Below are 25,163 nucleotides of genomic sequence, written 5' to 3' on the forward strand. Positions count from 1 at the left end.
TGAGCAGAAACTTTTAAAATCCAACATTGGCCACATCCAAAAATGGTGTTTCTTATTCTGCATATTAGTCTGTCATCTTTCTGATATGAGGTGGGTGGCACTAGCCTTCATCAGTTCTCTGGAATCACTGTTGATCATTGGGTTGATTAGAGATGTTAAGTCTTTCAGAATTGTTTACCTTTATAAAATCGACATTAAAATACAAATTTTGTTCTTCTAGTGCTGCTCATATCACCGTCTCATTTCATTTGAGTTTCTCTGAGTGTCTAAGAAGCTGAAATTTTCTTCATTTATGATAATAATGATAACAGCAGTTAGCATTTATATAGTACCATGTGCCAAGCTCTTTATAAATACATCATTTGATGCTCACAACCCTATGAGATAGCTATGGTGATCCTCATTTTACAGGTGAGGAAACTGAGGCAGGCAGCAGGTAAAGGACTTGCCCAGGAGCCATATTTGAAATCAGGTCTTCTACACTGCAGTCCCAGGCTCTATCCACAGTGCCACCTGACTGATTCCATCTACATTGCATTTCTTATAGTATTCCAATGCAAGCACATTTCCCAAAACACTTTCTTGTATATCTTTGTTTATCAAATAATAATAATTTAAAAAATTATAACAATTCTAAGACTGGAAGATGCCTGGAAGGATCATCTATTCTATGCCCCTTCATTTTAGACATTAGGGTAGCTGAGGCCTAATGAATGAAAGCAACTTGCTTTAAGGTCAGGCGGAGCTTAAATCTGTCAGTCAGAGGCAGATCAGTCCTATGCTTTCCCGACTCAGCCTCCATTTGTTAGGTCGCACTTTCATACCCATTATTTCGTTGGATGCTCACCACACCCCTGTGACACAGGAAGATATTATATTCTCCATTTTACTGATGAAGATAGATGTTGGGGGCCTGAGGTGAATTCATCTGCCCAAAGTCTCAAAGCACATAAATTAGTGCTGAACTATACCAGGAGAAGAGTAGAAAACCTCTTGACTCTCCACCCTGTGTTGCTTCCACGACACAAACATCTCATATTTATGTACATAATGTTTTCAAAGTATTTTCCTCGCAATTTACATGGAAGTGAGCTGACTAGATGGAACATTTTAGAGATCTCTGCCTCCTGTACACCAATTCTCACCTCTCAGTGCAGTCTGGAGTGTTGTTCTCACAGTGGATTCCACTGAAGCCAGATGGACATGTACAGGTGTAACTGTTGACACAGTCAGTACAATTGGCCCCGTTCTTACATGGGTTGCTGGCACACTCATTGATGTCCTCCTCACACTGGGGACCTCGGAAGCCAGGCAGGCAGTCACAGAAGGCAGTATTTATACCATCAGAGCAGGCACCACCATTGTGACAAGGATCTAAGAGGTCACAGGGTAGCAGTCAATTCCAGTCCAATGCAGATCAACAACCATATGAAAGGTTCTTTCAAATTACCCATTAAAATAATCCTAAACTTTTTACTCACACCCCACAAAGGGGCAAAGATAACAAAAGACCAAAAGAGTCAAAGATTGGCAAGGCTAAAGGAAGACAGGCATACTAACAATCATTGTTTGATCTACTTATTCTGGAAAACAATTTGGAAGCATGCACTAAAGTCACTAAATCATTCATTCATTCCTTTTGACCCAGAGATTCCAACATTAGGCATATATACTCGAAGAAGACCAAAGGCAGAAAGGTCTTATTAAGCCAAAATATTCAGAGAAACATTTTTGTGGTAGCAAAAAAGAAAAAAAGTTATAAAAAGTAAGTGCCTGTCAGTTGGGAATGACTGTACAAATTATGGTTGATGAGACCAATAGAATTTATTCCAATATACTGTACTATAAATATAAGACAATATACAGGAAGACCTATGTTAAATGAGAACAGAAAGGCAGTTGCACTCAAAATTAATTTTAATGAATGCTCTCTCAGAAAACTAATAATGAAACGCATTTCCTCTTTCAGTAGGAATGTATGAGGGAGACTACAACATGGAATGTGGTATATAGTCTCTAGCATGGTCACCAATGTGTCTGATAGTATTCATTAAATGTTTTCAATTCAAATGAAGAGGAGAGAAGAAGGATCAAAGGGGAACTGACTATTGTGTAAATGCAAAAGGCCTCATTAAAACTTATTTCTTAGGGCAGCTACGTGGTGCATTGAATAGAGCACCAGGCCTGGAGTCAGGAGGACCTGAGTTCAAATCAGGACTCAGACACTTAACATAAAACTAGCCGTGTGACCTCGGGCAAGTCACTTAATACCAATTGCCTTACCTTCCCCCTCCAAAAAGAAAAAAAAACCCCATATAAATATGATTTCTAAAATCAGCTGCAGAGAGCTGATAGCAGAACCCAAGTGATCCTAATTCTACCACACCTCCCTGGAAGGATCTTAACTATTCCTCAACACCAGGAGATTCCTGCTGGGGAAACTTCATGGTAATAATCCAGATAGTCACCAATCCCTTCATGTTCCCTAATGTTCCTTCTTCCCACACCTGACCCTAACCCTCTCTTACTTGGCTGGCAATCGTCCACATCAGTCTCACAGTTGCGTCCAGTGTAGCCGGCCCTGCAGTTGCAGCGGTAACTTCCATTGGTATTCTGACAGGTAGCGCCATTCCGACATGGGCTCTTCACACATTCATTGATGTCAATCTCACAGGTCTGTCCTGGTGGAGGAAGGATCATAGGGACATGGCTGTAAAGCCAGAAGAGACCTTGAAGGTCATTTGCTCCATCCCACTAATTTTACCGAGAGGAAAACAGGCCCAGAGAGAATAAGTGATTTGCTTGGGGTCTCACAGACTGTTAGAGAATAGCAATGCTGGGAGTTCAAACACTGATCCACTGAATCCCAATTTGGCCCTTTTTTGTACTATACTGCCTATGTCATACCATGGACCTCATATTTTTCTACCTCAAAACATGGAAAAGCATCTGCATTGAGCTCAGGAGGTCCACTTCCACAGACTCCTTCTCCTAAGAATTCTCTAAGGGTTTGGAAGGAATTTGGGCTTCTATCCTGACTGAAAATTCTAAAGAAGAAAGGCAACTTCAGCATATCTTTCAACAAGCCAATGGCAAGGTCAAGAACCTTTTTCCTCTTTGGATGGCTGTAGACACTTGTTCTAGGTATAGGAGAATCCTTGTCAGAAAGGAGGGCTCTGGGAAATCTGTACAGTAAGACCAAAAGCCCAGATAGGCCAATGCCTTCTGGTCTGACTGGTCCTCCCTGACCCCAAGCCTGGACCTTGCCAAGTGGCCTCATGATTCTACTATTATGAACTGTGTTACTTCTAAGAGCGTTACTTTGCCCTGAAATAGAACCTAATAGAAGGATGAAGGAGCCCCAGGAAGCATCATGGGATACTTCTGTTGAAAAAGCCTCACCTTGCCAGCCTGTGGGGCACATACATGAGAAGCTCTCATAGTCCTCTGACTCCTTACACTCTCCACCATTTTTGCATGGGTCTTTGGCACATGGAGCCAGCACTTCCTCACAGGTGGCACCTGATGGTTGGCAGAAAAATGACAAGGTGAGAAACTGAGATAACTTTACTTGAATTAAACATCCAGAGCCCAGTATATCTGGCCTCTGTGTCACTGCTAGGTTCTAGTCTCCACCTCCCTTCCCACCCAATTATCAATCCATTTGCTTTCCATTCCTTACTTAATATCCCAGGTAGAGGATGCATTTCCCCTTAAGCTAATATCAGTTAACACTTTATTGAGGATTCCTAATTTAGCAAAAGTAGTTGAGAATCAGAATGAGAAGAAAGAATGTGCTGATGAACTGAGATGTCAACTTCATGTCTTTATCCTACATGCCTCTGATACAATTTCTGGCCCAGTTGTTCCTCCTGGGACTCTTAATGCCCTCATGCCAAAAACCAGGCCAGGCTAATTCAAGTACTTCATTCCCACGGCAGAATTCCACTTAGAATTCCCACCTAGCAAAGCCATGGGAATTAGCCATTTGTACCTGTCAGTCTTTCAGGATAGCCAATCATTTAGAAGCAACCCCCTGGCTTGCTATTTCTCACTTAAGAGTAAACCAGAGCCTTGCCACTGGGGCCCTAGGTTCTACTTGAATTTTTTTTCCTCCTCAACATACAACATTACACAGACAAGTAGATGCATATATGTGATTTTTTATTAAAAAGAAAATGAAATCTGATTTATAGTTTTCCTGTTTACAGGGCATATGGGGGGAATAAAATGACTAGGAAATCTTATCTTCCTTGTCAACTGTTATCTTCCAAGTAGACCTTTGTGATTTTTCCAGAGCTGATTTTTCCTATCTGTTTCCATGGCGATCTGTGCAGACAGGAAATTCGCCAGAGTTTCCTACAATTGTGCACATGTTGCCATTTTGTGCAAGAGGAAGCAGGAAGCTGGCCAACAGGAACTAGATCAGCACTAATTCCCTCTCCTCTCCCTCATACTATTGCCCTCAGGCTCTGTTTTTCAGGGGGTTCTGATGTAGGTTTTTCCAAAAAGTAGCATCAACAGTACAGAGAATGCTGTTCATCTACAGGCCCGGAAAGGGATAGAATCCCCCAAACAGACAAGGGCTCTATACTGTTTTCTTAAATAACACCCTCCTGACTCTGGGAGAGCAATTGAGAATGCAGGCCCCTATCTTTGGTCAAAGCAAATATTTCTCTTATGGCCCTATGTCACAGGAAATCAAAGTACAGCCCATCCGGAAGCTTCCTCCCCTTCTGAGTCAGGTTCTCTTAGAAGTATCCATCAGGGCTAAAATAACAGATTTAGGACCATGGTTCAGGGAGTTGCATTTGTCACCCTCCCTCCAAACTGCAGAATTCCATCCACTCCCATGCTCAGAGTGAAAACTCAGAGACACTTGGTTTAAAGAATTTTTCAATCAATTCTTTGAATGGGACTTTTATCACTGGATATGTGGTCCTTGAACAGAACAGGCACTTATGATTCTTAAGGAAACCTTTCCCATTTTTTCACATTCAAGCAAATACTACTTGGTTGGGTTTTTCAATAGTGTTTTCAGCCCCTATAGAAACATACACACATCCTGTTCAGCCTCCCCCAACCACTGGAGTCTTCAATCTCTGTTCTATTAACTCTGATTAGTCTTACACAAAGGATGGTAGCCAGCCTCACAGGCTAAAGAAATCTTGAAGGCTCTTTCAGGGACAGAGGAAAACTCTCTTAACTTTGACCCTCTAAATTCTAAGGGCCCTTCTAGCTCTGGATTATACACTGACAAATTTTAGTCCTATTTTTAACCTGTAGGGGGCATGTCAAGGAAGACAATGACCTTCCTTGAAGTTGGTACCTCCAGTCCCAAACTGATGACATAATTCTGGAGGGGCAAGTCCTTCACAAATTGGTCTTAGGTTTTCAATTCTAGATAGATCCCATCTTGCTGTCTTCTATATAAAGTATACAACTGCTCAAAGGGAGAGGCATAAGCCAACTTATATGAAGTTAAAGCCCACTATATCAGCCCTTTCTGCAAAGTATTAGTTCTGCCCCGCCCCGCCCCCCCCATGATTTAGATTCTAAATTCCCTCAGGACGAAGCTTATGGGTCACTTTTTTTTTTTTGGTGGGGGTGGGGGTGTTATCTTCCTAATCCTCTAGACCAGAGTTTTGCCCATAAACTTATTTCCCTTAAAAAAGAATCACTCTAAGGGTGGTGCTGAGAGGGCATCAGGAGTGTTTGAAAGAGCCTTTTATCTTTAGGCTCTGGATGAAAAGGAGAAGAGGAACCACATACACCTGTGTTGGTAAGGGACCACTGTTAACCAATGTCCTCTCACTCCACATTTTCTTACCAGTATAGGGTAGAAGGCAGTTACACTTGTAGCCAGCCACATCATCAATACAGGTGCCCTGGTTCAGACATGGATTGGAAGCACATTCATTGATGTTGGTCTGACAGTTGGGGCCTAGGACAGAAAAATAAAGCATCAAGCTCCAGATTCTCAGAGATGGACTTAATCTTCCTTAAGATGAATGGCTACAATAAATATAAAGACTCAGGTGCTTTAAGGGAGTAGCCCCTGAGATTAAGGGGCCCTCTCCTTCCTCCTTCCTACAGTATGTTCATCTTCCTTCTCTCATCCTTTCCCTCTTATGGTAAAAAGTACTAGATTTGGAAGGAGAAGATCATGAATTCAGTGACTGACTTCAACAAAGTCCTTGCCTTTTGCCCTTTTTGAGGCCTTCATTTTTCCTCATTAGTTGATTTGGATTAAATTATGTATAAGGTTTTATCCAGCTCTAAAAGTTTGCAATTCTTTTCTTTTTCCCCACAGTGGATTGTTTTTTCTTTTTTTTGCACCCCACCCCCACCCCCTTCATTACCCTGTCCCAAATTTGTGTTCTCTGGTCTATAACTTGGCCAGTTAGGGCCCTCTGTGAGCCCTGTTTGAACTAGGAAGCTTAGAGCAAAAGAAGGTCCTGCCCTGATATCCACCCTCAGTAATGTATTTTGCATTTATACTGCTCAGAGCAGTCTAGGTCAAAAGAATCACTGCTCAAATAATCGTTCCCAAGGACATCATAACCCTGACAACATCCACCTATACTTCCTAAATACACGTGGATGTGAGTCTGGTCTCCTCAATTATACAGGAAGTTTCCTGAAGGCTTGATGTTTTATTCATCTCTGAAATTCCCATTTCATTTCTCAGAGAGTCCCTTTTGTGCTTTAATAATGACTTGTTAAGGTGGCACTGTGAACAGAGCACTGGCCCTGGAGTCAGGAGGACCTGAGTTCAAATCTGGCCTCAGACACCTGACACTTAACTAGCTGTGTGACCTTGGGCAAATCACTTAATCCCAATTGCCCTGCCTTCTCCCTCCAAAAAGACAAATAATAATAATGACTTGTTAAATGAATATTTTCCTGCCCAAAAAATGGCTGATGAACATTTTTGTGAATGGAATTCAAATGTAATATTCCATCAGCTGAGATGTTCCCCTAATTCTGGATCACCTGCCCTATGCTTCTGAGGCCTACAGTTATAGCAAAAGATTAGTAGATTATCACAAAATAGCAAGGGAGTGAAGGAGAAACCAAAGGAACTCCCAGACTGACTTCAGTTACAGACCATGATACCTCTCTGCACCACCAACCTTGCCCCAGTCCCCACTCACCACTGAAGCCCTCCCGGCAAGTACACACATAGCCACTGGTCATGTCCTTGCAGGTCCCCCCATTAACACATGGGTTCGATTCACACTCGTTGTTATTAATGTCACAGTTTGTGCCACTCCAGCCTGGGTCACAATCACACTTGTACCTAAAGGAAGAGCAGAGTCTCTCAGCCATCTTGCTTGCCCAGGACTAAACATATTCACATTTTTTACTGACTACCTTGAAATGCAGAGTCATAATTGAGCATGAGTTATGTGTAGTTAGATACAATGCTGAACTACTCAGGTTTTTCTATTTTTTTTTTCTGGATGTAAAGTACCAACAGAAAAGAGGAAGTTCTGTGTTGGGTTGCTTTCTGAGTTTCAAGGCAAGAAGAAACCCAAATCTAGTCAGGGAGGGTAGGAAATTGGGACCTGGGGATACTGCAGAATGAAGCCACGGGATACCACTAATGAGATATAGTAGGGAGAAAAGCCCAGACCACCTGACTCCCTGAAGCTGCAGGATTTAACATACCCATTAAGGCCATCTCGGCATTTCCCATGTATACAGGGGTTACTGCTGCATTCGTTGACTTCAGATAGGCATGTGAGATCGTGGTAGCCATCCGGGCAGTGGCAGGTGAAGCTATTGATGCCGTCCTCACATGTGCCACCATTGTGACAAGGGTTTCCAGCACATTCGTCAATGTTGATGTTGCACATACTCCCTGGTGCAAAGGGGAAAGAGGACAAAGTGGAATCAGTGGAATGATGACCTCTAAGTCCTCTCCAATGGATTCTAGTCTCTCTCCATCTTCAATTTGGTATGGGATGATGAGCATCTTGGTTAAGTTGGAAAGGGAAGTAATTCTGGTGTCAGAGAACCTGGGTTTGAATCATGGTTCTCCTACTTACTAGCTACTTGACCATGAGAAGGTCTCTTAAGTTTCCTGGGCCTCAGTTTCTCCTATAAAATAAAATGGTTGGACTAGATGACTTCTATGGTCCTCTTGAAGCTCTAAATCCCATGACCTCCTTCATAGGACCTATTTTTCAGCTTACCCTTGACCCCTTCCTGGCTCTAGAATGTAGCCTAGGAAAAGAGCACTGGACTTGAGTACTAGCATCCTGGTATTAGTTCCAACTCTGCCACTAAATCATTCCTTTTTCTCTCTATGGCTCAGTTTTCCCATCTGTTGAACAGTGCTAATTACAAGTGCCCTGCACATCTCAGGAAGGTGACATGAATTGTCATACAAAACATGTGTGCAAGAACTTTGGAAAGGAGTAAGTATACTGAATGATCTGTTCCTTCCCAACTTGGCTGGCCCCTTATAAGCTCTTTGTCTCTTTCTCAGCATCCCTTCCATATAACCTCTCTTACCAAAGCAAGAATGCCATTTCCTTGGGCCTCTGCTTCCTCACCTATAGGACAAAGAGCTTGGACTAAAGGAATCCTTTCCAGCTCTACATCTTATATATGTATTCTTGGTTTCAGTTGATTAGGGGAGGAACCATTTCTTGAGTTTTTATTCAAAGCAACAAGGAAGACCTAATAAAGAATGTGGGTTCTTTGCTGGTACCTTGGGTCAGGCTTGGAAGGCACTGGTAAGTAATGGTAGTCTGATCCAAGACGCTGTTCTGTCCATGGTAATCAAACCAACCAGTCAAACACAACAAGGAATCTGATAGCCCTGAGACCCAGAAGTCTAAGATTATAGGATCACAGGATTTAGAGCCAAAACGGACATCAGAGATCATTTAGTCCAACCCCTTCATTTCATAGGAAGAAACAGACCCATAGGGATTAAATGAGGTTCAGTGACCACATATCCTCCTCTTTCTTGTGGACAATACCCTCTTTACTGCTCCCTTGTACCCCAACCCAAACTCTAAGAAGCAAGGAAGCTGGTGGGCAGTTAGAATAATGGTAAGCAGGAAGTAGTTGGTATCCTAAGGCCAAGGGAGAATGTCTGGCAATAATCTCTTATTAATCAAATCTCTCTGCCTCTAGTCCATTTTGCACAGGCAACCACACTCATCTCCCTAAAATATAGATTTCATCCATCATGTTGTTCCCTTACTTAAGAGCCTTCAAGGGCATGTTATTTTCTACAGGGTGGTCCAAACTCCTTAAGCTATACGCCCTCACCTTCTATAATTTAGCTCCAACCTGCCTTTCCAACTTCATCTCATTTTACTCTCTATTAAAAAATCTCCTTTCATTCCAGTCAAACTAGATGACTGGCTTGCAAATACACCTTGAATTTTTTCAAACATCTATGCTTTTGTCTGTGCTTTGTCCCCAATTTCCACCTGTCCAAATCCCATCTGCTCTTTGAGACCCAGATCAAATCCCCCACAAAGCTTTCCCTAACCACCTCAGCCTTTGGTGATCTCTCCCTCCTAACCTTCTTACCGATGGCACAACTCAGCTGGAATCTACCCCACTTCAAACATGTGTTAACCTTGTACCAGCTAGACTATCAGACTTAGGGGCAGGAATGACCTAGAACAATGTTAGTACTGAGAACTGGGGCGGTAGGGCCTAATTACAGGAGATGAGAACACATGATAGCAACCAGTGGGGCTCCTGGCAGAGAACCCCAAGAGGGTATAAACCCCATGCTCCTTTCCTGAACCAGATCCTCACCTGTGTAGCCTGGCTCACATGCACACTCATAACCATTAATCTTGTCTATGCATTTTCCAGAGTCGCAGGGGTTGCTGGCACAGTCATCAAGGTTGATTTCACAGTTGGGCCCTGGAGTGGGGAAAGAACCAATGGTAATTGTCAAGCCTGACTCCTACTCCGCCCCATTCCCCCATCATCTCACCAAGGGATCTTCAGGCTATAAAAATAGAGGGTGTCCCAAAAGTCTTAGTGTAGTTTTAACCTTAAAAATATTTAAAAGTACCTTTTGGGACTTAAATGATAGGTAGAGTGAGAAATATCCATGTATATGTGAAGAACCTGTCTAGCTTCCTCCAACCCTTGGAGTCTTCACCCTCTGTCTTGTCCTCTCTCTCTCTCTCTCCCTCCTCATTCCCTTCATGCTCGGCCTCACTCCTCCTCTACTCCTTCTGGTTCTCTTGCCTTGCCAACCCTTCCCTGAAAGACCTCACCTGTGGTTCCCTTGAGACAGAGACAGTTGTAGGCATTGTGGCGGTCCTGACAGGTGCCCCCATTTCGGCAAGGCTGGCTCTGACATTCATTGATGTTGGTTTCACATCGATGCCCAGTATAACCTGGGTGGCAGAGGCAGGTGAAGGCAGCAATGCCATCCTTACAGGTTCCATAGTGGCAGGGGTCAGGGTCACATTCATTGATGTCTACCTCACAGTGGGAACCGGTGAAACCTGATTGAGGGAGGGGACAAGAGAAGGAGCCATGAGAATGTGGGCTGCATTATGTACTCACTCCCAAGCCCTTCACCTCCTACTTCTTTCAACTGAAACCAAGGAAGGCCTATATGGCCAGGATCCCGGTTCTGTAGGACTGCTGTCTACCACCTACTCCCAAACACTCTTCAGACAGCTCCCTCTAGAAGACCTTAGGACATTGTCCCTTCCACATCAATTTCAACCCTAGAGAGATTAAGGGGATAAAGTGAGACCAAGAGGCCTCCTTGGATTGAAGGGACCAAGGTCCAGAGAAGGGCCATGGCAGAAGTCTCTACAATTGCATGTTATAATCAGAAGAGAAAGTGAAGGGAATATGCACTTATTACAATGTGATAAGCACTTTATAACAATTCTAGGAGGTGGGTACTATTATGATCCCCATTTTACAACTAAAGAAACTATGTCAGACAGAGATTTGTTGATTTCCTAGGGTCACATGGATACTGTGAGTCTGAGACCAAATATGACCTGAGATTTTCTGACTCCAGGCCCATCAGTCCATCTACTGAATCACCTAGTAACCTCTAAGGGATCTTGAAGAGAACCCTCTAGTCCAACCTTCTCATTATGCAGAGAATATTGCATTGTCATTTGGAAAGTCCAACTTAAAGTCCTAAACCCATGCAGATAATTGTGATCTTGGGCAAGTCACATTGCTTCTGGGTATCAGTTTTCTCCTCTGTAAAAATAAGGGGGATTTGACTAGATAATCTCCAAGATCCTTCCCAGGTCCAAAGTATGACTCTATGAAACTGAGAGCCAGATGGAAGAAAAATGACTTACTCAAGGTCACACACAAAATCAAAAGATTTAAAGCCAAATCCTCTGACTCCCAAGTCCAGGGCTCTTTCCAGTCTACTACAACCCTGTCTTTGTGTTCCTCCTTTCCTCTGACTGTCTCTTGGCTTGAACTGTCTCTAAGAGCACCCCCCCACCCCCACCCAACACTTCCCGCCTCTCATCAGGGCTCAGCACTGTGTGCACGCTCATTAGGGACAGCCCCACTCTGACTTCTGGCGGGAAGGCCCTACAAAAGCTGCACAAAGGCTGCTCTGTTGAACACCAGGCTGCCGGCATCAGCTTGCCCAGTTGTTCCTCAGGTCTCTGGGCCCTGTGCCGAAGAGAAGCCCGTGCTATGCTACCACCAACAGCTTGCCTAAGCTGTCCCCTGAACAGCTGCTCCCAAATGGTGATCTCAAAGCGTTTTTAACAACCAATAATCCCAAGTGTTTATGAAAGCACTACTGGAATGTGAATGAAACAACAGCTTCACCTGAGATGGGGAACCATAAGCATCACTCAGGGGGCCTGGACTGATCGATCAGTGAGAGAGAAATGCTATATCAGCTTCCTCATCTGTCAGATGGAGAATAGAGCTGATGCCAATGTTCCTAGCAAGCTCACAGGGATGTTAAGAACCAAATGGCCACAAAAATGACTTGAAGGAAGACAACTCTGAAGAACTTAGGATGAAAAATGCTATCCATGCCCAGAGAAAGAACTGATGGTGTCTGAATGAAGACTAAAGCATACTTTTTTTCCTACTTTATTTTTTTTTGAGTTTTTTTTTTGGCCTGTTTTCTTTCACAACATGACTATTATGGATGTTTTGCATAATTACATATGTATAACCTATATCAAATTGCTTGCCTTCTCAATGGGGGGTGGGGAGGGAAAAAGGGAGAGAATTTGGAATTCAAAGTTTTAAAAATGAATGTCAAAAATTGTCTTTACGTGTAACTGGGGAAAAATAAAATACAAATAAAATTTTAAAAATAAAAATAAATGCCTTGAAGGAAGGTTTGCCTTGACCCGGCAAAACCACTAACAGGCATAAACCCCAAGGATGCCACTGGAAAATGTCCCACATATACAATATTTATAGTGGCACTTTTGAAGTAGCAAGGAACCAGAAGGAACCTGGGTGTTTATCACCTGGGGAATATCTGAATAAATTTTAGTACATGAATATAATGAAATATTACTATACTATAAGAAATGAAGAATTATCTTAGACTTATACCTGACTTAGAAAAACCTATATGAAATGCTGCAGAATGAAGTATTCAGAATCAGGGGAAAAATTTACACAGGGATTGCAATAATGCAATGCAAAGGAAGACACCAACAAAAGACTAGACCTCTAAGCAAAACAGTGCCTGATCATGACTTCAGAGAGAAGTGGAGAACCATGGCGACTGCCTCTCAGCAGAGAAGTGGAGGGACTATCGATGTGGAATGAAAAGCATATTTTCAGACAGTCAATATAATGAACCATTTTGATTGATAGCACTTATTTCTTACAAGGGAGGAATCTATAGGGGCTGAAGAAAGTCATTGGTAAATTAATTTTATGTGAAAAAAATTTTGTCTCTTGGGCCCTGGCAATTGTTCCCAAAGCCATCTCCCTACCAAACCTCTGACCCATGTTACCCTCCTTTCCACTTCCCAAAACACACATACCTTCAGTACATTCGCAGGTGTAGGTATTGGGGCCATCCACACACTTGGCTCCATTCTTACAAGGGGTGCTGGCACACTCATCAATGTCATACTGACAAAGGTGCCCATTGAATCCTGAAATCCAGAGCAGAGAAAAGTTATCAGCCAATGCTTGTCTTCTCCTATCCTAGACATCCAGGATGTGGTCTTCTTTCCAAGGTCAAGTCCCAAGAAAGGGGGAATCTTTCAGGAAAACTCATCAAGGGTTCTCTTCTCTGGTGCTATTCCAAAGCCCATCTTCATAAAGCTAGGCCATCCATCCCTCAAGACCAGCCCTCAGTGTGAACCAGTCCATCCTCCAAAACCTGCTCACATACCCTACTGTGGAGTGTTCAATACATATTTTTCCAAATGCCTGTTATCTTCCCTCTCCAAAACTTAGGCTTCAATAAAACACTCCCAAGAAATCCTGGAAAATACCCCTCCAGGTCATTGTTCAAATTCCTGCCTTCAAGTCTCTCCTCTTGCCCTAGCCCAAAGCTTTCTCATCTCAAAGCCCCTTAATTTCTTTCAGCTCACTCCCTTCTGATCACTGTCCCTTCCCTGCATATTGCCAGCCCCCCACACACCGCCACCCCCAAGCCTGCCTATAGAAGCTGGTATTTTTTTTTCAAACTCACTCTGGGTTGCCATAGCTACAGCCACATAGGGCTGTGAATGGGGGAATCTGACCCAATGTCTGGAACATCTTATTTACATCTCTAGAGGAGTGAAGGATCTGAACTTCAAAATCCTTTCACAGCTTGTCCATTCCTCTCTCCCCACTCTGTTTTCTCCCCTGGGATACTGACACCTTAGTCAAGCCCCCAACCAGCTCTTTAGCATGTTCCTGGCCTAGCCTTCCCACACTGGAGACTTTTCAATCACAAACTTTTATTTTCATTTTAACTGTTTTCAGAAAGCCTAGCCCACCCTCTTCTCTTTTCCCTTCCCCTACCTCAGGGTGGGGGGTAGAGTGAGGGTGGGGTGTGTGTGTATGTATGTGTGTGTGTGTATGTGTGTACACAAACAGATAGTACTGAAGCTAGCTTATTCCACTGGGAAGGTGATTGGACATCTTTGATCTATCGGGAAAGCACATTTGCCCTCCTTTCCTTAGGCAACCTTCCTATATTAACTAGCTTTCTCAAAGATGAGAAAAGCAATAGTTTTTTCCAAAAAAAAAAAATCCCAATTGTACTGATTGCACCTTCCCTCTCTGTTCCTTTAGTACTCAGAAACCCTGCTGACTCTTTCCCAGCTCTTTGGAAGAAACCATCTCCTCCCCAATGAAAGCAGACACTTCCCAAAGACAGGCAAGTATTGCTTTATAATCACAGAGTGAGAGGGCCAGGAGAGACACCTCAGGCTCATGCCACCATTTTACTGATGGGAAAAGTGAAACCAGAGCAAAGAAGCAGTTTGGCCAAGGTCACAATTAAAGATAAGAGTCTGAAGTGGAATTCAATCCTCTTGGCTCTATATTCCTTCTCCCTCTCTCCCTACCCCCCACCCCCCATGCACTATACCAGAGAGCCCCTTTACCATAGCTTCCCTTCTAACCCGTACCACAGGGCTCTTTGTACAATCGATAGCTTTCTCATCTTTCTCACTTCTTTAGGCCAACCATACAGCCTACTTTGAGTTATAATTCCCAGAGAAATTTCAGTTTACCTGAAAGCAGGAGGCAAGGGAGAGGTGGTGGAAGAAAATGTGATTCATTGGGTTCACTTTTAAAGTTGGAAAGGACCTTAGAAATCAACTGGTCCAACCTCCTCACTTTACAGATTAGGAAACTGAGACTCAGAGGTTAAATACCCAAGATCAAAAACTTGGCAATGAGGATCAAACCTGGTTCTACTTACTCAAATCCAGTGCCCTTCCTACCACTACACATTCCCTCGACCATAGAAGCTCCCTGAAAACTGGGATAAGTAAGGAACAGCAAAGCCTCTGATCCAGTGATATTTTTGGTCAAAATGGCAGCATCCCCTGATGAAGATGAAGGAGCATGGCTATAGGGGAGTGGGCTGCCTTGGACTCCTGGGGGCTGGCCCTGTAGCCGGCATGGAAATCCACCTTTCCTTACTTGCCTCTGGCAAGGGGATTAATTTCAACTTTGTTTCCACTACAAAGGCTTATGCTGAGAGGCAAGGCTATCGACCGCCCAGCCAGCCCATCTTTAGTCCTTACCCGTGGGGCACTCGCAGTGGAACTCGCTGATCTTGTCGATGCAGTTGCCGTTGTGCAGGCAAGGGCTGCTGGCACACTCGTCTGTGTTGATCTCACAATAAACACCCTCGTAGCCTAAGGAGGGAGAAGAGAGGAGGGAATGAGTTTGGTGTTGGTAGGATGATGGTGGGAAGAGAGACAGGGTTTTCTGGCATTCAGTACATAAGCAACTGTCAGAAACCCCTTTCTTTCCACCTATGAGCCCCAGGAGAGTCCTGCCTGAGGACAGATTCATGCCTTAATGGGAAGTTCTTGGGATATAGCAAAGGTTGATCATAATTATTAATCACAGGCTGGAAGCAACTGGAGAAACCATCTAATCCAATCCCTTCATTCTCTAGAAGGGGATACTATGACACAAAGAGAGGAAATTATTTGCTTAAGTTCACAAAAGAGCATAAAGACCAGGGCCACGTCTAGAATCTTACACACAGTCCAGGAAGCCAAGTCCAGGCAAATAATAAAAGGTGCTCAAGCTGTTCTTATACTTTACTCCTAGGTGTTTCCCCATCTCTTTTCCTCGACTTCTGACACCTTGTTCTATCCTATTATAATAGGATTCTCTCTGCTTTACCCAGTTTCTCTGCATTCTGACTATAGTTTCCTACTCTGACCTTTGGTAACTGACAGGTCCCTCCAATTTTGGTACAGTTTTCTTTGACCCCAATTTTTCACCTTGTATCCACAATTCATTACAACCCCACACCTAACAAGGACCTGTACATGCCCACTAAAGGTGAGGAGCCTAATTCCCCAAGAAAGACTGGGGACAAAGCATTCCATGTCCACCCCAGTGGTATTAGAGAAAACACAGCAACTCCCATTTCAGACCTGGCATGCAGATACACTGGAACTCTCCAATCTGGTCCAAGCAGGTGGCATCATTCTGACAAGGATTGGATATGCACTCATTGACATCGATCTCACATCGGGGTCCAGTATACCCTTGCAGGCACTGACACTCAAAGGAGCCAAGGGTGTTGATGCATTTACCAGCATGCTCACAAGGATTAGCACCTATTAATGAGGAAAACAAATATAAAAGTGGACTTAAAGAATTTCTATAAACTGGGAGCTGAACCCTAAATGGCTCTTCCTTTACCCCATGCCTATTCCCAAAAGATAGCAAGTAAAAGTGACAGGGACTAGATTATGCCTCCCCTGACCAGATCCTGACCAGAGGGATCCCCATAGCAGGGGAAACTGTCTCCTCTTTCCCCCACTCTACTTCCCCCAGAAGTATGACTGCAATACAACAAGCACTCAGGTTGTGCCCCACTGGCAGCCAGAATGCTCCCCACCATGGACCTGCCCAGCCACATACCCAATGAGCACTCATCCACATCTTGGTTGCAAGCTGGTCCCATATAGCCAGAGGGGCAAGTACAGATGGCTTTGCCATTGACTGGGTTGGTATCACAGTTGGAGCCCTCATTACAGGGGTTGCTGATGCAAGCATCATTGAGGTGGCATAGCAAGCCTAAGTGAAAAAAAAGAAATGTGAAATGAGATGTGAACTTTAAGTTCCCAAAAGGCTGAAGGACCAAGTGCTCTGGTCCTTTCAGTGTCTTGGATGATGATGCTATATTTCAACAAATGAGTTGCCAATTTTGTTTTTAAAGAATCAGGATATAATTTAAAACAACAAAAAACTGAACTGAAAGGATCCTTGAGAGACGGACCAACTTATAACTGTTATAGGAATCTTCTCTACTACAGCCCTCACAATTGATGACAAATCCATCATCCCATTGAGGACAGAACAGAAACTCGGATGACATCAAAACTAGACTTAATTTTAATTTCTCAGTCTTCTTGACTGAGGACCCATTCCCTTTGAGATAACATAGGAGATTTTAATAAGCTCCTTGAGGGTAGCATCTATCTTTCTTTTTCATATTTGTATCTCTAAACCTTAGTACACACCTAGACTTAGTATACACTTAAAACTTAGTATAGACCTAGTAGGTGCTTAATAAATGTCTACCGACTAAAACGTACCTAAAATGTTTCTGTATTATATTAAAATAAGTTCCTGAAAGAAGCTGGTATCCTTGACATTCCTAGAACAAAAATAAAAATTCTAGCTATCTGGATTTCCAAACTGTTTGGGTGGGGGCTTGTACTAATACCTTACATTCCTCTAAACCTTTATTTTCAAAGTACTTTTCATTATGCAAATCATCACCCATCCTGTGGTTACCTGTGCGACCATGGGGACATTCACAGTAGAAGGAAGCAACACGGTCATGGCAGGTAGCACCATGGAAGCAGGCAGCATTTGCACAGTCATCAATATTTTCACTGCAGTCCTCACCAGTCCAGCCATTGACACATACACAGTTGTAGTCACCATGGGTATTATGGCAAGTACCGCCATTTTGGCAGGCATTGGGCATGAGCTGGCACTCATCCACATCCTCTGTACAATATTGACCTGGGAGGGAGGGATCAAGAGGAGGGTAATGTCAGACCCAATGGCTGAGGAGAGGAGAGCTAGAAGGGTTTATTCCTTAAAGCCAAGTGATTTCACAGGAGATAGCAGGAACCCGGGTAGAAGAGACAATCTACATAAATCACATCATAAAAATTTCCAACTAAAATAAATCCAAAGTACTATTACTTAAGGGGACAATCCTTCACAAAGGACTAAATAATCAGTTACGGAGAAACATGGTTATCCAAAAATGATTCATTTGTTCTCTCTAAAGCTTCCAGAGAACCAAAGTTTTAGTATGTAAGAATTGACAAAGGTAATTTGCTTGTGTGTTAAGATAAGCCTTTGTATATTATGACACAAAGCCAAACAGCACTTTTGGAAATCTTTCTTTTGTAGTATTTATGTCCAATGGGACTGAAAATTTAAAGAATGTTTCATTTCAAAATAATTCCTTTCAAAATGGGAGAGGGGAAAAGAGTAGAAAGCAGAAATGAAATCCATACATATACTACCTTCTTAAACAAAATATACCAAATATATTTAAATTCTTTCTTGACAACTCAAGCTATTAGTATGAATGTACATGATTGAGACACTGAGAGTCCTCTCATCTCCAACATGGTCACCAATACCCCTATCCTGATCCTGCCCTGAGGTCAAACAATGGCAGGGGGATACTTGTCTGGTAGACAGTGTTCAATGCTTCCTTAGACTCAGAGGCCCATATAAGTGGGCTTGATGTGTCTGGTAGAGCTAAGGATAAAAGGATTAGGTAGATAAGGGTTCAAAAGGTGAGAACAAAGGAGGTAGGGTGTGCAGTTGAAAACCCCTGGGGTTCCAGAGCTCTCATTCTGGGGTAAATGGCATGGCCAGCCACCTAAACCTCGGGTCTAAACTTGTATCATCTTCCTTTGCTTAGAACTCCACTGACCTATGGATCTGCATAAGTCCCAGGGAATCTGTGAAATGAGTGTGGAAGAATGAGCCTTCCCCATTCCCTGGGCTGGCTCCCCTAATATTAATTATCTTTCCCCTGAATCAGTCAGGTTTTCGTCAATTACCCCTTACCTGTCCATTCTGGGGGGCAACGGCAGTTGTAGGTGTTCACCCCATCCACACAGGTCCCTCCATTCTTACAGTTATTGCCAGGACAATCATCAATGTTGTCTTCACAGTTCTGGCCAGTAAAACCTGAGACAAAGGAAACAGAAGGAAGATACATCAGGCTCTACTACTTCCTTTTTGGAAGAAACCAGGTGAACACAATCCAGTAGTTCTTCCACCTGGACCATACCAACAATACCCACCACCCTGGGACAGACTCATTTAGAATCTCTAGAACTCACAGGAATAACTTCTATCTTCTGGAAATCTATTATTTTGAAAATTATCATATTATTATATTATAATACAATCGTTATATTATGAAAACTTAGTTGTCTATCTACTTCACTTTAAAGGGCAGAACTTGGCATATGTGCTTGATGGCTTGATTAGATTGGTGGAGTAGAAGTCGGCATGTGATGCACTAGGGAGATCACTGGACTGATTAGAGACTTGAGATTCTAACCTAGTTCTGTCCCTAACTCTGTGCAACCTTAAGTAAATTACTTTCCTACTCTGGGCTGCAGTTGCCACATGTGTTAAATGACCAAGCTGGACATGCTTGGAATGTTCAATTCTTCTAAGGTAAGAAGAATAATGCAAACTACAAAAATTCCATTTATATTCAGCTTTTTAGAAACATGGCTATTTCACAAAGCAGAACACCTCAATGCAAGTAGCTTTATTCCTGACATCTTTTTGGGGGGGAAGTGGTTGGGGAGTGGTGTTATGTTATGGTCCTTCCAGCAGGAAGAAAGAGGAACACTTGTTTCTTCCCTGAATAATCTAAGGCTTAATTCCTTTATTACCGGGGTCCCTATTACATTCAACACCTGGGGGGCTAATATCTAAGTCATTTTGGCTGCCAGGTTACCTATTAATCTGCTCCACTCCCTCTGGCTCAATGATCAACCCAGGAGGGTCTGATTCTAATTGCTTCAGGCTGCTATACTGCAGGGCAAACCTGTGGCCAGTTACTGATTAACGCTCTAGTCCTGTTAAGGAATCCTTTGAACTGCCTCATGCCCTTGGAGAAAGCCAAGCTAGTTCAGCCCTTTCCGTCTGGGCTTTGCCCCAGAGCAGGAGTGTCAATGACACCCCCATTACCTGCCTGCTAGCCATGCCCACTCAAAGCTAGAAATTGGCAGCAAGGAGAAGGGGAAAAAAAATCTCAAAAGGTCTTGGTTGTATGTGAAAAGGAAAAATTCAAGACCTTATGTTTTTATGAGCAGTATTTCTGTGGAGCAGATACTGCCATTCTTTACAGTTACCCATTCTTCTTCCAGATCCAGCCAGTTAGGAAGAGTGTTTCTGAAATATCCTTGAGGAAGGACCAAGTAGGAAATTAGGGGACAGGCAAAAAAACAAGGATATCTTTCCACGTCCTCATTCTCAAGGTGTTTTCACACCTGGGACATGACAATCAGAGCAGCGACCACCTCTGTTTCTTCTCCACCCCTCCCCACCCCCAACCCCAACCTACCTAAATCTACCAGGGATCCACCAAGGAACCCAAAACAATGACAATCAACACAACTGATCTGCACTCAAGTAATGACTTATCCCTTAACAGTAGGGTCAGAAAGAGGTAGGAACTTCTGACCCCATTTGGTTGGGGGAAGTGTCCCAGGACAACTAAAAAGGAGATAGACTTCAAACCATCTGTCTGTTGGCCAAGTGGCAAAGTGGAAGCCAGGAAGCCAGCTTGTTAATATATAACCTGCTGCTCATCACCAGCACTACTCCAAGCAATGGTATGTTTATAGTAAATAAGGGAAGGGTTATCACAGCCAAATACTTCTCCCAGCAGAGCAGGGACAAGCATCCAACCCTATGCATTCCCAAGTGCCTTAACTGGAGGAAGACTTGACACATTCATCTCCTATCATAGGAAATGTAAGACATGACCCCTGCTCTTCAAAGGCTGTGTACACAATGGAATGCACCCATGAAAATAATACCAGACAGGAAATGATAGGGCATCCTCCTCCTTTTAGAGCTATGCAAGAATCCAATCATTTTGCATTTACACGAAAACACACGAAGATAGTGTACAAAGCATTATGCTGCACTCCAAAGAAACTGAGATCAAATTGGTGAACTCAACCCTACCTCCCACCTGAACCAGACTTAGATACTACATTGGAAATTGGTAGTGATGGACAGTGGTGAGAGCCTGTCCCACCTATGTTCTCTGGCACCTTGGGATATATGGTCTGGTCTAGGCTGTTTTACATTCTCTAGACTGTGAGTTCTAGAAGGGCAGGGATTCTCATTTTCTGCTCTCATATGCCTCTCAGTACCTAACAGAGGGTTGGGCCTACACTCAGTTTACGTAATTGTTAATTAAGGAGGGGAATGAAAACAATCAATGCTTTGTTCACCTGCCATTCAAGCTCCTCCACAATCAGAATTAATAAGCCAAGGATCCTACACTTTAAACCTCAGTGTCTTGTCTCCCTTTTGTCTACGGTGACCCACCTCCAAGAATTTTCTGCTCTAGGTCTCTTAGAATTAGACCAATAGTGGGGCTTTGGCAAGACAGTCCACAGATGGCAATTTATCTTCCAAGTTTTAACAGACAGCTAAGCAAGTTGAGAGGTCAGACAGGAAAACAGAGACTCCAGAGTCTGGATATGTCTTCCCAACCTTCCATCCTCCATTACTTCACCTAGTGAGCTGCCCACTGGACTATTTCCTATGGTGATTGATAACAAGGGCGTCCAAAGCTAGACACTTCCCCTACGGAAGTCACTGAAAAACAATTTGACTTCTTTTTCTGGTGTCTCTGACACCAATCTAGTGGGCTCTCCCCTACCCATCTTTTGAGGTCCAGCTCAAGGCCTATCTCTTACAAAAAACAAGTCAGTTCTCTGCTCAAAAATCTATTCTGGTTCCATCCTGCACATCAAGTACATTTCATATTTATTTCCCTTCCATTCGAAGCTTTCCAGAAGTTGGCACCACCACACTTAATTGATCCTGCTTTTTTCTTTTGGAGGAGGGAAGGCAAGGCAATTGGGGTCAAGTGACTTGCCCAAGGTCACACAGCTAGTAAGTGTGTGTCAAGTGTCTAAGGCCAGATTTGAACTCAGGTCCTCCTGACTCCAGGGCTGGTGCTCTATTCACTAAGCCACCTAGCTGCCTCACTCATTCCATTTTCTATGGCAGCAATGTTCTCTCTCAGTTCTCTTGTGTGCTGAATTACTGCCCATCCCTTTGAAAGTCAACTCAAATGTCACCTAAGCTGTGGTCCTTGAGGGAAAGCTCTGGATCTGGATTCAGAGGACCTGGATTCAAACTCCAGCTTTTTCACTACATACAATCTACATGATCTAGGGCAAATCACCTTACTTTTCTAAGACTCAGTTTCCTGCTCTGTAAAATTAGAGGAATGGACTAGATATGTGTAAGGACTCTTCCAACTCTGAACACTGTATTGCACAATACCCTTCATGGAATTTTGTAGCCTTCTACCTTGCTAATGCACTTAAAAGTGATGCTTCATAAACGCTTGTTGATTATCATATACTCTTTCCTATTATAATAAGAGCTATAAAAGGAAATTTTTTTTGTCCTTGGGGCAAGTACCACAAACCACACCTGGAACAAGCAGCAAAAATTTCAACCTCAGTTTAGGGAGGTGGGGGAAGGAGAGGAGAAAGTGACAAAGATGTGGAACACTGAGGTAAGACTGATTCCTATGCAGGCAGGGAGAGAAGGGGAGAGAAACACAGTAGGGAAAGCCTGTGAGGAGCTACCTCAGACCAACATCTGCCAGCTTGGGGTTTTGAACTGATTACTCTAACTAGGTGTTAAGCAGCATTGCTGCTGAAAGCTACAAATTCTATTACTACATTCGCCCCCCAGAAGCAAGGCATCAGTTACCCCATCCTAGTTGTGACGGTCTCTGTTTAGGTCTTTATCTCCAACTGGGGGGGGGGAGGGGGGCTAGGGAACTAAACTGTAAGCCCCATCAGGGCAAGGTTTATCTCTCCCCCCAGCACGTTGCACTGCACACAGAGGACATTTAGTAACTATATGATGAATTGTTACAACAGCTTACAGAGATCATTTTCTTTGCCAAACTCCCATGGTACTCAGCTATACTATTTAGTGGTTTCAGATGTGTGTGCCACATCTCCACCACCCCCCAACTAAAATTTGAATTCTTTGTAGGAAGGGACTCTTGTTTTATTCTATTGTTTCTCTCACAGGCATGGTGCTCAATAAAAACTTCAGAACCACAAAATGTTAGAACTGGAAGGAAGGGACCCCCCCTTTCCCCACTTAGATATCTAGTCTAATCTCCACCTTCCATATAAAGGACTGAAGCACAAAGAAGCAATACCACCTGCCAAAAGTTGAGAAAACAGTTAGTGGCAAAGGTGGGACTACAGCCCCGGGCTTCTGACTCCCTATCTAGGGCTCCATCATCTCATGGACCTGAGCTGGTCCTTTACGCTCCTCAGCTCATCTCACAGAAAGCTCTCCCTCTGCGTCCTCCTGCACGTACACAGGAACACACACAAGGATTGTGCACTAGCTTCTGGTACCATTCCCCTCCCCCCAGATGCTTTTTCTCACCGTGTCCCTAACAAGAAGAAAAGCAATTTAGATTTGAAAAGAAACTATCCCCAGGCCAAACAAAGCCCCACCTCAGAGCACCAGCACTGCCCACAAGCAGCAGTCCCCCTCACCCCCTACCCCAGCTGGCTGCTGATATTCAGGAAGTGCATAGACCATGTGTCTGCATGCAGGGGGCCCCCAGCTGTTTGTGGGAGTGGCTGAATCTCTGAGGAACAGCCTGTTGGGGCACAAGCTTGGACTGAGGCTGAAGAGGCCTCTCATTTCCCCTTTAAAAAAAAAAAAGTACCCTAGCGGGGCCCAGGCCTAGTGGCATGCTTGTTAGAGCAAGCAAACATACATACAAAGACATACATAGCATTCACCACCCCCGTCAAGAACTATCAGCTGACAGGCTGGATAATGTTGGTAGAGAGCAGCACCAATGAACGTTCCCCTGAGGTGCACGAAGCTCTTCTAGGAAGGTTTTTAAACCGGCTTTGCTTTCTAAGGACAAAGACAGCAATCATCACTCTAAGAACTGAAAGGGACCTTTCAAGACCCTTCCAAAGCCTTCATGTTGACAAATCTGAGGAATCTGAAGTCCAAAGCAATGAAAGGACATGTCCAAGGTCACACAGACGGTTATCAGAGGCAGGATGTGAATTATGCACTGCCCCAGGCTGCCTCACTTCTGGATTTACCACTTGAAGCACATGGTCTAACACCATATGCCAGAGCCCCACCTTGGACTGTTCTCCAATTTTTCCACTTATGGGAGCCCTGACTTCCCAAATAGATCACTTGTATGGACAGGGACAACAGTCTTCAATTTGTGTAACCCTCACAGGACTGGGCCCAAGGCCAGGTACATAGTACATACTCAGTAAAGACTGAAGGTAGTGTAAGAGAAAGGAAGAGGAGAAGGAAGCTGGGAAGGAACTCAGTACCTGGAAGACAAGTACATTCATAGGTAGTATCTCCAGTCTGACGGCAGGTGCCTCCGTTCTGGCAGGGGGAGGGGTTGCATGGCACATAGAGCAGCTCACAGTTCTGGCCAGTGAAGGCTGATCGGCAGACACACTGGTAGGAGCCAACCTCATTGTGGCAGGTGCCCCCATTCTTGCAGATGGCAGGATTCTGGTTACACTCGTTGACGTCATGCTTGCAGGTAGGGCCATGGAAACCAGGTGGGCATCCACAGATGTAGCTGGACTCAAAGGGCAGGCACTGCCCACCATTGGCACAGGGATTGGATGCACAAGGGTCTGCCTGTTGACAAGTCTTACCTAGGGGAAAAAAGGTAGCAGGAAAAAATGATGACCCTTAGCACTTAACATTCTGCTTTTCCTATCTGTTATCTCACTTGATCCTTACAATAGTCCTATGATGTAGACAAGCCAGGAATAGTCACTAAAAATTTACAGAGAAGAAAACTGAAGGCCCAAGAGGCAGAGGATTTAGATCTGGACAGGGCTTTATGGATTGTTTAATCCAACAAAACTGAGGGCCAGTGAGATTAAATGATTTGCCCAAAATTATACAGATGTGGAGTAACTGAGCCATGATCCAAACCCAGAGGATCACAGTTTGAAAACTAGAAGGGATATTTGTAGTCAATTCTAATCCTCTCACTTTATATTTAAAGAAATTGATGCTTGGGGCGGCTAGGGGTTGTAGTGAATAGAGCACCAGCCCTGGAGTCGGGAGGACCTGAGTTCAAATCCAGCCTCAGACACTTAACACTTATTAGCCGTGTGACCTTGGGCAAGTCACTTAACCAATTATCCTGCCTT

The 25,163-nt window shown here is 43.7% G+C and overlaps 1 protein-coding gene across 2 annotated transcripts in view; it reads right to left on the bottom strand.

Moving 5' to 3' along the window:
* The window catches only part of NOTCH1 (notch receptor 1), a 75,587-nt gene that overhangs the window by 17,575 nt on the left and 32,849 nt on the right, over positions 1–25,163 (bottom strand). For both annotated transcript variants that reach the window (XM_069069207.1, XM_069069206.1), the window contains exons 4-18: positions 24,318–24,656; positions 18,766–18,888; positions 17,461–17,694; positions 16,582–16,737; positions 16,089–16,274; positions 15,219–15,332; positions 13,008–13,121; positions 10,266–10,499; positions 9,793–9,903; positions 7,675–7,867; positions 7,158–7,303; positions 5,831–5,944; positions 3,403–3,522; positions 2,529–2,681; positions 1,146–1,374 (exon numbers count right to left, since the gene is read on the bottom strand). In XM_069069207.1, the coding sequence (XP_068925308.1) occupies positions 1,146–1,374; positions 2,529–2,681; positions 3,403–3,522; positions 5,831–5,944; positions 7,158–7,303; positions 7,675–7,867; positions 9,793–9,903; positions 10,266–10,499; positions 13,008–13,121; positions 15,219–15,332; positions 16,089–16,274; positions 16,582–16,737; positions 17,461–17,694; positions 18,766–18,888; positions 24,318–24,656 (2,566 nt within the window). The remainder of the gene's footprint in view (positions 1–1,145; positions 1,375–2,528; positions 2,682–3,402; positions 3,523–5,830; positions 5,945–7,157; positions 7,304–7,674; positions 7,868–9,792; positions 9,904–10,265; positions 10,500–13,007; positions 13,122–15,218; positions 15,333–16,088; positions 16,275–16,581; positions 16,738–17,460; positions 17,695–18,765; positions 18,889–24,317; positions 24,657–25,163) is intronic.

Source organism: Petaurus breviceps, unplaced genomic scaffold (genome assembly GCF_028583685.1).
Source record: "Petaurus breviceps papuanus isolate PSGF00001 unplaced genomic scaffold, PetGlider_PUasm1.0 90779, whole genome shotgun sequence".
In the NCBI taxonomy this organism is placed as follows: Eukaryota; Metazoa; Chordata; class Mammalia; order Diprotodontia; family Petauridae; genus Petaurus; species Petaurus breviceps.